Source organism: Seriola aureovittata, chromosome 2 (genome assembly GCF_021018895.1).
Source record: "Seriola aureovittata isolate HTS-2021-v1 ecotype China chromosome 2, ASM2101889v1, whole genome shotgun sequence".
Classification (NCBI taxonomy): domain Eukaryota; kingdom Metazoa; phylum Chordata; class Actinopteri; order Carangiformes; family Carangidae; genus Seriola; species Seriola aureovittata.
Window position 1 is genome coordinate 14,063,425 of NC_079365.1, and position 16,270 is coordinate 14,079,694.

The 16,270-nt window shown below is 40.0% G+C and overlaps 1 protein-coding gene across 6 annotated transcripts in view; it reads right to left on the bottom strand.

The window, feature by feature from the left end:
* Positions 1–16,270, bottom strand: part of scn8ab (sodium channel, voltage gated, type VIII, alpha subunit b) — a 53,663-nt gene that overhangs the window by 5,841 nt on the left and 31,552 nt on the right. For all 6 annotated transcript variants that reach the window (XM_056404585.1, XM_056404550.1, XM_056404595.1 and 3 more), the window contains 14 exons: positions 15,872–16,110; positions 14,108–14,281; positions 13,314–13,670; positions 13,023–13,196; positions 12,558–12,851; positions 10,856–10,973; positions 10,527–10,681; positions 9,604–9,777; positions 4,306–4,428; positions 1,759–2,043; positions 1,608–1,661; positions 1,383–1,520; positions 814–918; positions 430–700 (listed from right to left, as the gene is read on the bottom strand). In XM_056404585.1, the coding sequence (XP_056260560.1) occupies positions 430–700; positions 814–918; positions 1,383–1,520; positions 1,608–1,661; positions 1,759–2,043; positions 4,306–4,428; positions 9,604–9,777; positions 10,527–10,681; positions 10,856–10,973; positions 12,558–12,851; positions 13,023–13,196; positions 13,314–13,670; positions 14,108–14,281; positions 15,872–16,110 (2,661 nt within the window). The remainder of the gene's footprint in view (positions 1–429; positions 701–813; positions 919–1,382; positions 1,521–1,607; positions 1,662–1,758; positions 2,044–4,305; positions 4,429–9,603; positions 9,778–10,526; positions 10,682–10,855; positions 10,974–12,557; positions 12,852–13,022; positions 13,197–13,313; positions 13,671–14,107; positions 14,282–15,871; positions 16,111–16,270) is intronic.

Sequence of the window (16,270 nt, forward strand, 5' to 3'; positions counted from 1 at the left end):
AAAGAAAAGCTTTTAAATTTCTCCTTTACCTCCAATCAGTGATAACATAGTATAAAATTAATGTATGTTACACTTCTATATAACTTTAACAAGCTCTGGCTCTATTTTCTATTGTTTGGTCTTAGCACAAAGTTGATATTTTGACTTTTTTGGTGTAAAGATATATTTCAATACATTTTTGACTGGTCCAGCCACCGATGTTGAGTCATATAAATGTGACTGTTCAGTGCTGTGAGCAACACGGTGGAAATTACATTCATCTCCATGGTACAGGGGCAGCAGTGGAAATTCAGAGACAGATATGTCAAAACCAAAATAAATTTCATGGCTTCATTCCCCACGTTCAAATGGGCAGAATCTGAGCTATTTCCAGTCAAGCTTCTCCACACCTCGTTCCCCAAGGCATAAATAACTCTTTTGAATACTTGCCCACAATTGAAAGGATGACCACAACCACATCGAAGATGTTCCAGCCGTTGGTGAAGTAGTAGTGACGCAGTGCAAAGAGCTTCAGTAAAAACTCGCCAGTGAAGATCACAATGAAGATGAAGTTGACCCAGTAAAGCACAACCTCCGTATCCTCTGACTGATCATCTGTCTCCACCATCATGGTGACCATGTTGAGGCAGATGAGGATCATGATGGAAATGTCGAACACCTGCTGCGTCACAAAGTCAAACACCATGCCTTGGATGTTGTTCTGAGGAGAGAGGGGAGGAACGGAGTGATAGATGTTTAGTTGTTTCATTTTAAGACATTTGCAATTACAAAGCTGCTTGGTGGTGAGTTTGAAGGGCGTAAAACAATGTTTACCTGAGGCCTGGGTATTGGTTTTTGTGGTTTCTTTGACCCTAGTTTCTTCATGGCATTGTAGTATTTTTTCTGCTCTTCCGTCATGAAGATATCCTGACCTCCAAAGTAAAGGGACAAAAACAATTTGGTTACAATCTGCAAGGATTTTGATCTTTCATTCCATTCCCAATCCAAATATAGTTTAGCATAAGGGCTCAATTGACTTTGATTGTACAAACAATATCTCTTTCTAGCGAAATACACACACTCGCTGTCTTGTTCTCTCATGTCTCATACAGTAAAAATGAAGCTATCGCGCACAAGCACTGTGGGAAACGGCAAGCCTGGCTTTGTTTAAAAGTTACGAAATCCTCTATAATTCAACAACACTTCCTTCCTTCCTTTCTAACAGTATGCTATGGTAATTGGCTGGTGGCTATAGCTTCATATAATATGGACAGAGGTGAGAATGGTATTGATCCTTTCATCTAACTAAAATCTAGAAAGCGAATATTAAGCAAATTTTCCAAAATGTTCAATTATAAGGCAGCGTGTTCTGAGAAGGTGAAAGTGAGAAAAATAAATCTTATCTTTTTCTTTTGTTGATTGAAGTTATCAATGATGACACCAATGAAGAGATTTAGGGTGAAGAAGGAGCCAAAGATGATGAAGATGACAAAGTAGATGTACATGTACAAGTTGTCCTCGTACACAGGCTGGTCCTCCACCTGTGAAGTGTTAAAAGTGAAAATATGTACAAAAGTCTACTGCTCATTGATCTGGAAGTCAAGACGTGAAAACTGCAAAACCCTTACCTTTCTAGAATCTATTGCTGCGTACATAATGTCCATCCAGCCTTTGAACGTTGCCTGTTAAATGGGCAGGCAGAGTGTGTGAGAACACTGGTTAAACACTTGACACCGGAAGAGACAAACAAATTAGAAGTGACAGCAAAGGGTTTCTCACCACTTGCAGGAGCGCCAGGTACCCAGCACCCACATTGTCAAAATTGATCTTGACGTTTTTCCATCTGACTTCAGTGTAGTTTGCATTAATGAGTGCAAAACACTCCGTTTTGTTGTTGACCTTATCGGGGAGGAAGTTCTCCTCGGCCGTACTGTTGTAACAGTAGTAATACTTTCCAGCAAACAGGTTGACCCCCATGATGCTGAAGATGAGCCAGAAGATGAGACACACCAGCAGCACATTCATGATGGAGGGAATTGCACCCACCAAGGCGTTCACCACAACCTGAAGAGAAGAGCAAGGAAACAGAGCCGCTGTAACTTTGTAATCACTCACCATGTGTGCTGCATGAAGATGTTCACACATAAAACACACACATACACAGAAATGCACATTCTTTTCCTCCATTAAAATCTATGGTTGTGTTATTTGATTTCTTGGCACAAAATGAAGCCCATAGCAATAAAATACTTGGGGGTGTAACAATACTGTCAGCTCACAGTTTGGCACGATGCTTATGATATACTCATGATATTTTTAACAAAGCTGGAGTGGACTGAAATTGTGATATAACTGTGATTCATTTTCTTTTTTTCTTATAACATAGTTGTTTTGTTTTTTTTGTTTTTATCAGTTTTGGTGCAAAGTCTACATGAAATAAAAAATATCTAGTTAACAATGTGGTCAGGCAGACGTCTGAGCAAATGACTGAACTTAGTTGGAGTAACATTTTCCACTTTTCCACCACCACAATATCCTGCAATTTAAACATCTTCACTTAGGAGTGCGGATGTAGGACAAGGACATATTTAAGGCTATTAGCTTGTCACTGCTCTGACAGCATGAATGACATTTAATTGCACCCTCTGGCATTCAGTTATAATTGATTACACTGCAAAACATTTTCAGCTCCACATCCATATCGTCACAGTTTTGTATCGTGTGTCCATATATTGTTACACCCCTATTAAATGCAATTATTCTTCACCTAGAGATCCAGATATTGTACCTAAGATTGCATGGATGTATGAATCGTATATCATATATATACTATATGATAATCCCGCTTTGTGTATTTATGCTGAGTTAGATCGGCCATGATAATATGACTACTTATGATCTTGAAGACAAGTGAATTTTTCATAAATGTATAGAAAGCACATATTGCAGAGTAAATCCAAACAATGACTGTAGTATTACTGAAACAGAATTATACTGTACAGCGTTACAAATATGAATGAGCGTACGAGTGTGACTGTACAGCTATACTGCACTGAAGCAGTGTGGGCATGTTGGAGGAGATAAAGCTATTAGCTTCAGGAGGATGCCATATGAATGTGCATTTACAAACAAAGAGGTGCGATGATAACAGAAAGCCAAATAAACCAAAACTATATAGGCAAACATCAAATGTTAAAACTCTCTTTTACTCTAACTACCTAACATTTAATATAGAGACAATGCATCCATATAACTACTGCAAAATGGTGATCATGAAAATCATGGTGAGGAAATTCACTGAGGAACGGTGAGCAAGGATGGCTGGGGGAGGGGGGGTATGCAACCAGAAGTTTGTTGATCTTCCAGTGTGACAATGCCAAAGCCAAACTGTGATAATATCAGATAACAGGACACTTGTGGCAGAGCGACAGTTGCAGAAGATGCCGAACTTAGACACTGACAAGATTTTTTTTTTTTTTTTTTTTTGCCCAGCAACAACCAGAGGCTGATCCAACCCATCACACATTAAAGTAATGATCATAAGAACCCCATCATCTTCATAGAGAGAAAATACAGCTCTCTCTGGCAAAACTCAGCACAGAGCCCTCCAGGGTCACAACGTATCAGAACTACTGACAAGGAAACTGTACACACAGTTATGGACGGCTTCAATTCAATTGCGTGCACACACAGTACAATAAATATGTAAGCACCGTTTAATTGACCTTGTGCATCAATCAATTTATTTGCCTATAATGTGAACACAAGGCAGCGCTGAGGCTCAGAAACTCTTTCACAGGTGTTGATTTTCTTGCTCAAATTGCAGAACTTCCTTTATAAATTAACCCCATCCTGTGGTTCAGTTTGAGCAGGTTTTGTGTGATGGTTCATACCAACCTCTTGTTGTTCTCTCAGCTGGTACTGAATACTTCAGAGTTGGGTTATTATTATGTGTTGCATCATTCAGGTCAAAATCCCTGTTATGGTCTAGTCTTTCATAAGGATAGGTATAGACTTTTATGTTGTTTTGTTGCTATTTTTAATGGATAGCTCATTGCAAATTGCCTTAACATAGCACTAACTTTATAATATATGAAATGAAATGTAATCAATCAAATCAGATGTATTAATGACCATCTGAGATGATCTGCATCCATGCAAAAAAAAAAAAAAAAAAGCTTTTCTTTGATAAAAGGGGTTACCTGAAAAATTTCCTCTTAAGAGACATTTTTAAAAGATTTCTATGTTGCCATCTCTAGCATGCGTTGATGCTTTTATTTAATCGGCATGCAGAAAGGACCAGCTGCCTGGTATCTTAGGTCTTACCCTCATCCCTTCAAAACGTGACAGGGCCCTGAGGGGTCTCAAGGCCCTCAGTGTCCTGAGTGATTTAATCGGGCCTAGATCGGAGAAGCCCAACGCATTTGCTATAAGGCTGACTATAGACACCTACACAGATAGGGACAGAAGGAGAGGGAAAGACAGAGGCAAAGGAAGAGAGGACCCACATAGTTAGAGGGGATATAGAGAGAAAGATGGACCCTATATATACTGTAAGGATGGCTGAATGGTTATATACAGATATATATAAGTACATATATAGTTTCTATATATGTAAATATATGTATCTATATAACATGAGGTTAAACGGGTTGTTACAATATGCAAAGGTCAATAAAGTGTACATGACCCAAGTTTTCTTTTTTCTTTTTTTATGTGTTTGTTTGCTTATGTTTGTGTTTGGTTTAGTTTGGCAAGCCAGTCTAGCGTGATAACCAGCTTAACAGCACAGTGAGCACACCTGGAAAGAAACTTGTGGTTGACACAGTGAGAGGGAGAGAAGATAAAGAGTCAAACAAAGGGAAAAAATTAGAGGAGAGATGTATTCACAAACACTAAATCAATGTGACACAATAATATACACACAGTACACAGTACAAAACAGTACAGCTTCCACACCAGAGAGCATCTTACTTAAAGAGGGGAGAGAAAACGCAGAAGGTTGAGGACAACTTTCAGGGTTAGAAGAGAGAGGATAACCTGTGAAAGTAGGAGTCCCAACACAGCACACAAACCTTACCCTGGACCCTTAAACACCGACCCCTCAGTCCCTCTCGACAGCTGCACAATGTCTCTCTTAACTTAAAGAGAGACACAGTTATAGGCACCTGCTGTGAGAGAGAGGACAGGTCAATATTAGGGTAGAGGTCTGCATGGAAAAGTCAGAGTAAATTATCTTCACAACACATGGGCCACTTTAGAATATACTGAGATTTATCAGAGGTTTTCTACTGGAGAATAAGAAAGGAGCGGTTGACAAGCACTGGACACATAATACACATAACCTGGAGAATATGACTCTTCTGTCCTCTTATCATAAGTCAGTCTACAAATTATACAATGAAACTGAGAACACCTCTGCTCAATATCACTTAAATGTTCACTTTGTCCATTTTAGCTTTATTTGTTTTTGGCCAATTAATTTAAAAAACAAAAATGTTCGACTAAACTATAAAACGGTCGAAGCAAGAGTCAGTACACCCTTCAATGGTGGGATTCCACAACAAACTTACATTCATAATGCTGCCTATAAATGTCATCTCCCCTTCACCTTTTGCACTCATGAATCCCCATATCAGCACACTGCACTGCACCCTCTTGTATATTGCAGTTGACACAACCCAGGCCAAAACTGAAGCTGTGGTGTTCACAGGTCATTTTCTAACCTTGCTCATGCAGTTAGCCTTAATTGAAAATCACAGGTGTACTGCACTTTGTTGCATTGAGGGTAGACTTAAGAGCCCATATTTTCAATGAAGTCTATCTAACCTGTTTGTTTTTGACTGAAGATCAAATACACTAAACGTCAGCTTAAGAATAATTATTGTTGTATTGAGTTTTTGTAAGATGATTAACATTTTGGTGATATTCCACAGGGGTGTACTCACATTTGTTGTATAATGTACAGTGGATAGAAAAATAATCAGAAGCACCATACAATATAATGCATTTCAACACAACAAAGGGAGTATATAAAAGGAGTTTCAACAACTACACATTATAAGATTCACATTAGCACTGATTGTAGGGTTACTGAACTGTTGCATTATATTTGTCATCTGTATGATCTGCCCAAGCCTCGTATATTCATATATACACAGACACGGTAAATTTCACAGTGACAAATACACACACTTGCATATACATTTTGTTGCCCTGCTGGTAGCAATGTCTAAGGATAGCATTGTCACTTGGTCAGTCTCTTTGCCCATCCAATTCCTTAATCCACAGTGCCCTCTCGGGACTTTGCATTTTCAGCCTCACTACTGGTGAGGCTCTAGAAAATCTTACATTTGTTTCTCAGTGGGGTATTTTCATATTGTGTAATCAACATTTTGACCATTGTTAAAAACATGTGAGGCTTGATGCTTTTAGCCGTACATGAGGATGCATTCCACTGTTTGATACCAAATTAGCTGACTCGGTAAGCACAAAAAGACATGGCATGAAGCAGCTTCACAATTCATACAATCACAGGCAGTAGAGGTCATGGACAAAAAGGAGATTATGGGCCTGCCTCAATACCCACACTTGCAGTCTGGGGCACTTCAGTGTGTGCCACGTTTGAAAAATCACAGTCCACTGAGCAGCACCAGCCCAGCTGTTAGTGGTAGTGTGCCTGTAAGAGTGTTTTAGGATTGGCAATAATCAACAGACATGAAGAAGCAGAAGTTTGTAACATGCTGGATTCAGCATCAATAGCCAATTATGATTCCTGTTCAAATACTGCACAGTTATGGCTCCACAGATGTACCAATTTATCTGGTGATCTATTCTTATTAATGAGACTGATAAAATAATAATAATGCACAACTGACCTTGTAAAAATAAGTATTAAATAATAAATATTAAGTTGATTTGTCATATTTGTTCATTTGCATCTGAGCTCAATTGTGCCATGTATTTGAATGGGCCACAGGATGTCTTCATTAACCAAGCATGTCCCAGTGAGCTCTAATAAACTTCCACATGTTTATATTCTTAATGAACTCTTGGGCACTCTGGCAGTTACTGGAAATTCATCACACAAGTGGACACTTGACTGCTCCCAAATACCACAGGTGTGGGTATTGGTACAAACCCAAAGACAAGTTTAAAAAACCCGCAGGAACACAACATACATTAGTGCATCCTTATCATGTGATATCATGTGACATTGTCACATGGTAAGAATGTTAATATTGAATCATGGACAGATTGGCACATCACAGTCAAGGACAGTGGAAAATTGGTGGTTAAGGGACAAAGGATGACTTACCAAGCAATACATGACATAAAACACATCATCAGATACATGTATGTGAAGAAGATGGTAGATGTTAGGACAACAGGAGAATGTTCTCGGATTTATTTTTAAATATTCAGAGAAAAAAGTCAAAATTCGAAGAAATAAGTCAGAAGCTTTATCTAAATTTTTCGTCATTCATTTAATTTCAAACTAAAGTTTTGGACATTTGCATGATAGACAGATGTGATTTGATTAGTGACCATCACTTAGCATAATTTGAGTCCACTATATAGTGTGACCATTTTCACTTTGGAACTCAGACAATACTATAAAATGGGAGAAACACTAAATAGTGGACTACACCCTATTCCTCTTCAGTGCATGTCAGTATCATAATATATTAACACAAGATAAAATGAGGACTTGAAGTTCCTGGAAAAGGGTCACTTTTTGGAAAGTGGTGAATATTTCATGGTGACTCCATCTTGCACTAGTAGGCGTGAGATGAAACCCTGCCATGTGGCTACGAAATATAACTGTCCTTCCCGTCTTAGCTAACATCCCCTTGTCTTAGGTTAACAGTGATGTTATGCTGTTTTATGTCCTATCTCAACTTCCTGTTTCAATAGGAAACACCTCACATTTAGGTGACAGCCGGACAGAACTCAGTGATGCTGCCAGATGTCACTAACACTTCCCACTATCAGCTACTTGTGCAAGGATCAATCATGATGTCAATTAAAATGCAGTTCAGTGCTTGCTGCTGTGTCTGCCACAGTTTAGTTTCACACATGACACAACTCAGTACAGAAGCTACATCTGCAAAATAATAAACTATATTTAATGAACATGGCTGGTTAACACACCATGAATTTCCACCCCTTCAAAGTCAAACGTCATTTATTAGAACTTTAATCTGCCACGCTGGCGGCCTATCCCTCCCTGCCTCTCACATGCAATTACAGAAACCAATGTGGGGCAGCAGCTTCGCCTAGCTTTCCATGTTCAGTCTGGCTGTATTTCAAGTAAGGCTCCCATTTCATCTGGACCTTTGAGCATGTAATGTATATTTTACTTTTTCAAATACAGACACAGGGACAAATTCAAGTGAGAAACTCATCACGCACAAATGGCAGAAAAGGACAAACCATATGTGAGTAATAGTAATCGTCAGGCGGGAAAACAATGAATGACTCAGCAATCCAGAGCTAGGCAAAAGCTCTCAAATACAGTATACCAGGGATTATAGATATTTACTGTGTCAGGGCTGCTGTTGTGCTGTTGTCTCAAGGCCCAAAATTTCAAGTGGCACCCTGGTAAACGTTTCCTATGACACTGACACAGAGCGCTGTGAGGAAGACATAGCTCTTCACCGGTAATATCACATTATATGTTCACTTTTACTGCTGGTTCTATACCATACTGACTCCATACCAACGCTAGGAAATAAATGTGACCCATTAATATTTTGTTAAATAAGATAAATTAGCATTATATTTAGTCCAAAGGTACTGAAAACAGTACGGAGCACCTGCTCTGGACAGCTAGGCTAATACGATAAGGACTATTAAAATTTAATGATCATTTTTGTGGTTTGAAGGTTATTATCCAAGCTCTGTATTTATTATGGAACCTTTACCTATTTGTAAAGAATGGTGTCATCACTTGGAGAAAGTTCAGTGTGACAAGCTGAAACCTGTGTGAGTCAGTCAGACTTTTTGAGAGTCAAAGCAGTTTTACAGGGTAAACTGAATAAAGCAGAATTTATTGATCATCTCTGACATGGGGCACATCTAGAAGTGGACAATATTTGTATGCGTTTTCCTTTGTCAACCTTTGACTTACTTGTGGATGTGTTGAGAAAATACACTGAAAAATTGGATCCTTTTACTTTATTATGTTTTTTTCACAGCAAAAGATGAACTGTATTTCTTGATGTGGCTTTTTGAAATTATTTTCTTTCTTTTTTTGTTATTTTTTGGCCATGTTTAGCTTTTTTTTTACAATAGGGACAGTGGGAGAGAGACAGGAAAGTTAGGGTAGAGAAAGAGGGGATGACATGCAGCAAAGGGCCTGAGTCGGATTTCAACCCAGGGGTATGCCCCTGAAGGGATTTTCTCATTTTAAGAAAAACATGAATTTCAGTGTCACAGAATCTATGTTTGAACTACATTTTTTCCTGCTTAATGTTTAAGTTGACCAATGAAGTAATCTCTCAAATCCATGCATTCCTCAGATGTTGCCATCTTAAAATATCATCTTGAGCAGCTGAACCAAATGAAGTGACATCGTTGCACTATTAGTAAGGTATAAAAATAATATGCAAATGTACTTACATCCACAATGAAGAAGTCCAACCAACACCAGGCATTAGTGAAGTACTTGACAAAGCCATAGGCCACCCATTTCAGCAACATCTCCAGAATGAAGATGTAGGTGAAAACCCGATCAGCGTACTCCAGAATGATGCGGACTGTCTTCCTCTGCTCAATGTACACATCCTCAAAGGCCTAAAGAGCAGCAGACATACATCACACAGACATTGGCTTCAGTGATTTCTTTCAGCTGCATTCACCTCTGATACATTGCATATGTTGATCTACTCAATGAGTAAACTGTTGAGGTAAGCCACACCTTACGTTTATGAAGAATGACACACTTTTAGACTGTTTATTGTTCTAAATCATCTTTACTTGCGTCATATTTTTTCATAGAATGAGTTGTTTACATAGTAAAGGAAAAGTGCTTGATAAAGGCAATCCTTCACCAAGTCAATCTAGACTGATTATTCCCTCAGGTCGCCTTCAGTCCTTTGCCTGTATCCGTTCTTCAGCACATAAGTGTTTTGATTTGGCCACAGGCCTCCCCCCTCTAGAAAGCTGCAAACCTAAGCTGGATTCTGCCGGTTGAAAGGTTGGTGCATTACAGCACTTTGCTGTCCATTAGCAACAATCATATCAAGAGCAGCTGCAGAAGAAAATCAGGAGTTGATCTTGCTTGCTCACAACCTTATAAGGCAATGAAACTCACTTTCTCTAAATGAATATCACACTGTTGTTTTAATTATTCTGTTCATTTTTCCTCTCAGATGTTGTTCACATATTGTCTCTTAAATATCGCAGTGGTGTACATCACTGTGTGACTTTGCTCTGATATGTGCTTCATAATAACAATTAGAAGTACTAGTAGTGGCATTAGTATGATGTTTATGAGATAAGTGAGAACACCCACACTGGAGTGTGCACACGTGCGCTCTTACCAGGGCTCCGCTGCTGAGCAGGATCATGAAGATGATGAGGGTTTCAAACCAATTGTGTTCTACAATCAGGTAGCAGGTCTTCCTCAGGAACCACCAGTGTTTGCCCCAGCCGAAGGTGATGGGAACATCACAGCACTTGTATTTGGCCACACATTCTGTACGGCAAATTAAAACATAACTGTTGATGTACACTGATGAATACTACCATGGACACAATGCAATACGTATCACTGTGCCATTAAAATAGTATATATAATGTTAATAATAAGTCACTTCTGTTCATTGTTATTGTCGACCACAAAGCCAAATTTAAAACAAATACCACCTACCATCTGTCCAGCAGGGTTCTGGGTCAAGGTACTCCTCCACTACCTCCACCACTGCCACCTCCTCCACATCAGGCTTGATGTCTATTGTGCTGCCCTCAGATGAACTGGTGTCATCCAGCTAGGACAAACAAGGGGAGCAAAGAGATCAGTTCAACCTCTGAATTTTTCTCTGAACATTAAAGGCTCAGCAATGAGATGCTGAAACCATATGGATAGGGCATAGAGACAGTACAGCCATTACATTAATTCCCCTTTGGGTGTATATGTATGAGATGATTTATTGCTAGAGGTATACATGTTGTATCCATGTAGTGTAGCTAATCCTCCTTCTGGTACTGCCTGTTCTGCACAGCTATTAATAGGAAGTCATTAAACTTGACCAGTGGTTGATTGCACTGGTAATGATTATCATTGTTATACATGCACTAACATAGATTCTTTATTTATTTGTGGCGACGGAATTAAACAAAGGCTTTATGCTTGTACATACACATTCAAACAAAAGACTCTGTGATGATGATTTCTGTATACAATTTATGCAAAGTATATTTTTGGATACCGATTACAATTATTACTAACACGTTAGGCTGAGAATTGCTGTGAATATATAGAATATTTCACCACTGTGAGAAAAAAGGAACATGAAATCTCATTGTAAGACATTAAAACCAAAGCTTGTAACATTAATCATGTCAAATCTTAACAATAGGTCAAGGTGAGGCAGGGCAAACTAGTTAAACACCAGCAAAACAGCAGCCTTATTGTAATCAAGTGTATACACACTAGCGCACATGCAGACACTCAGCCAGTTCAATTCACTAGAGAATGATACTGCACTTTATAATCTTAAGTCGTCAGCACAGGACCGCATTCGCTCCCTCTTCCTCTCGCTCTCTTTTTTCTTTCTCTCGACCAAACAGCCAGATGGATCCCTGCTTTTCTGATTGGCTGCTAGCAGCTCTGTCTGTGTCTACTCCCTGCAGTGTACCCTGTGGCTGGCTGTGGTGCAGGAAAAGACTGTTGTGTGGTTGGTTGAGGGAGCCCAGTGGAATATGAACTTGGTGCAGGTACAGTAGTGAGGCTGCTGCGTTATCTCCTTCCTTCCTACTATAAACCAGGTCAAGGTGACCCACGCGGCAGACTTTTCCACAAGCTACTGGGGCTGGCTTACCCTTCTCCCACACTCATACTATACAGTAGACAGTATATTTCTCTGTCTGTTTTCTCATCAGGACTTCCTTTGTGTCTGTCTGTCTGCAGGGTCAGCACTCAGGCTCAGTGTTACATCTGCCATGTCTAAATGGATGTTCTGAAATGTCAGGTAAACTAAATGTCTTCCATGTGGCAGCTCAGACAAGCTCTGCTTAAAGGATCAAAGGATGCTACATAGGCACACACAAACACACACATTTACACACATGCACTCTGACTTATTCCATGATTTAAGTCACAGAACTGAATCCTGGCATTAGTTTTTTTTTGTCCATGTTAACATGTGAATTTTATCCTGATGCAGAAGCCACATTTCTACAGGTTTTTAAACACAAAGATTATCACAGGCATGTTGCATCTGTGATCTCCAATAAACGAGATCCAAAGTAAAACCACCACATAAAAGAAATTACCCGAATTATAATCTAACACTAAAGCAAGGACATCATGGCTGCCATCTCTCTTCCATTCATACACTCTTCCTACTCACATCTTTGCTGTTCTCCACATCCGATTCACTGCTGAAATCTTCTGTATTAAGGTTTTCAAAGTCTGACTCGCCGACAGCAATAGGAACACAGACAGTGAGGTTGGGGTTGTGGATGAAGGACATGTAGTCCTCATCAATCATATACTTTCCCACACTGCTCCCAATGCCGCTGGTGGTGCCATTGCCATTTTTAGCATAGTCCAGTTCACGGTTGATGTCCACTGTGTGGTTTGCAATGCAGTTGAGCTTCTTCTCATACATTTCATCCAAAGGCTTCTGTTCATCTTCTATAGGCTGCTTATCAGAATGGTGAAATAGTAGGAACAAAGAAATGGCTATTAGAAAACACTGACACCATCACAGAGAAATAAGTGACCAAGACACATATTCATTTGACAACAATTACAGTTACAATTACAAGTTATTTAACAACCAAAATCATTCGCATAATGAATTATACAGTACCTTTTTAAGCACTGTGGCCACAAAGACCCGCATGTTGACCTTGAACCAGGCAATCCCTGTCTTAATGCGGGCAACCGCAAGCTGGAGATTGTTGGGCTCCCCATCGTCATCTGTGGCAGCGAGGTTGTCTGCACTGAATGAGCTCAGCAGCAAGGCCAGAAACAGGTTCAGCACCTCAGAAAGAAAAACACGACAAGAGCTGGAACACCCTGCACTAACAGGAAATGGATGGTTCTCTATTGGGTAATCATTCAGTGAGATCTACACTACGTAATGTCTGTCTTTACTTACCACCAGGTTTCCGATGACCATGACCATCATGAAGACGATGAGACACATGGACTGTCCCGCCACTTCCATACAGTCCCACATGGTCTCAATCCACTCCCCACACAACACTCGGAACACGATCAGGAAGGAGTGGAAGAAGTCATTCATGTGCCAGCGGGGTAGCTCGCAGTCCCGCGCGATCTTACACACACAGTCCTTGTAGCTTTTGCCAAACAGCTGCATGCCCACCACGGCGAAGATGAAGACAATGATGGCCAGCACCAGGGTCAGATTACCCAGAGCTCCCACTGAGTTGCCAATGATCTTGATCAGCATGTTGAGGGTGGGCCACGATTTGGCCAGTTTGAACACTCTTAACTACGAGAGAAACAGGAAACATGATCATTCCACAGTAATTCATATCAGGAGAGTGATTTTGAAAAGGTGTGGCTGTAGACTGTATGCTTTAATTTCATTTTGAATGTCATGTGAAGCAAATGTACTGACTGCAAACACTTGATTGATACACAAGATACAGACCTTGAGAGGGTTTATAGTTTAGTCAAATAAACAACACAATTGTATGATAGTTAACTAGTTATAGAGGCTCATTACAGCTTTAAACACTGAACTATGATATGATAATTATAATGATGATAATACAGAAAAAATAATAATAATAAGATGATGATTTTTTTTTTATAATCGGTCTTTTGAAACTGACACTTTCATCTCTCGTTAACGATATGGCCTGTACATGATGGCCACAAGGTAAACAGATGTTGACATCCCTGTCTCTATCCTTTAACACTTACCAATCGGAAAGACCTGAGCACTGACAGACCTTCCACATCAGCCAGTCCCAGCTCAACTAAACTCAGAGTCACGATGAAGCCATCAAAGCAGTTCCAGCCTTCCTGGAAGTAGTAGTAGGGATCCATGGCAATCAGCTTGGCAAACATCTCCCCGGCAAAGATGCCTGTGAAAACCTGTAGACCCACACATGGGTGCACATTACAGTTACTCCACAAATTTGGGATTGAATTTACAATTTTCCCACAAAATGAAATGTAATTAAACATCGCATGAAATTGTGTGAAATTGTGTGTGCGATGTATAAAGAGGGAGCACACAGTACACAGTGAGTGATGAATATGAAATGGGGTTTTGGTGGGATTTGTGACCGCTTGGTTCCGGGTCAGGTTTTCTATTGGAGGTTTCTTCCTGTTAAAAGGGAGTTTTTCTCCCCACTGTTGCCAAGCGCTCGCTCATTGTGGGAGTTGGGTTTATCTCCATAATATTGTAAAGTGTTGACCTTACCTTGTAAAGTGCCTTGAGATAATGTTTGTTATGATTTAGCGCTATACAAATAAAATTGAATTGAATTGGTTGGACTTTTTAGTTGCACCTACTCGTGCAGCATGACATCATGATGCACTGCTTTCCAGGAAATAACAGTACCAGTAACGGGTTGTGTCAGTTTTATTTGCGCAGACTATGACTTTATAAAATTGAACAAAACATTTGAAATCTTTTAATTACTATAAAGAAAGTTCCATTAATAATGGCAAACAAAAAAAGTAAAATTACAAATCTTTTCCTCATTCTAGAGGAAATTTGAGAATAAAAAACGTGCTTTGCTTGCATTGCATTTCATTTGATGTAGTGCTGATTAAAAATGTATTGGAATTAGCTTAGAGTGAGAGCTTTTCTGACAGGGCAAGGTCATAGAGCAATGGCACTGTGTTCTAGCAGAACTTGTATAGAGCTCTAGTCCTCAGAGCCTTTTCCATATCGTCCACCCAACAGCTAATCATGTGCTCAATCAGTGCTGCAGAGAACACCCAATGATTCATACTGCACCATTCATTATGCCACACTGATTCCTCTGACTTCAGTTCCTGTTTCACTCCTGACTGAATGCCAATCCCTGTGACCTCATTTCCTGTCTTAGTATTGGTACTGTGCCAATACTGCTGCCGTCAGACAGCTGTGCTACTGTGATATGTGACAGCAGGGGCAGAGCACGATGTCTGCTGTACATCTGGTTAAGATATACTCCGCCAAACCAGTCCTGGACAGATCAGTGACAAGCCTCATTATCGTGACTGTGTGTGTGTGTGTGTGTGTGTGTGTGTGTGGGTGTGTGTGTGTTTGTGTGTTTGTGTTTGTGTAACAGGAGGGAGAGAGAGAGAGAGAGAGAGAGTTGGACAGAGTTCAGTACAGTTGAGGTAAGCTGGATGCAACGGAAGCAGGAGAGTGACCTGAGTCGGGTGGGGTGGGGTGGGGGTTGGTGTTTGGGGAGCAGGCTGGCTGGCTGCATTAAAATGGAACTAAATCTTTAATGAGACCCCATCAGAGTCCTATATACACTCTGCGCATGTGTATTCTTAAGTGCATATACCAAATGATGCATGGATGTATTGATGTATTGATTTGAGATTATATAGGTGGGACAAACTGAACCTGCAATGCTTCTGTAAATCCTGAGAGAGATAATGAGGTTCAAGGCATAAAAAATTACAAAGGCAAATGGCAGTGGTACAGGAACAGACAAAAGAAGGGCTTCAGTTTCTCACCAGGTTGCCAACAGAGAGAACTTCCTCAAAACTTTCAGTCATGGGGTAGTGCTCCATGGCCATGAAGAGGGTGTTGAGGACAATACAGATGGTAATAGCCAGGTCAACAAACGGGTCCATGACAATCAAGTAGACTATGTGCTTGATCTTCAGCCAGATGGGACAGCACTCCCAGATGAGGACGACGTTAGCAAACTTGTACCAACATGGAGGACACTTCCTCTGAGACTCCTCCAACTCTGCAGGAAAAGATGAAGATGCTTTTTTTTTGTGTCTACCATAAGTTTCCTGGCAAGTAACAGACACCATCTGTATCTGGACGCTTGTCTGCACAAGGAAAATGTCAGTTTGTGGTTTAACTGTTTGCCCACTGAAGGTTTTAATCTGAGCAATGTAGAT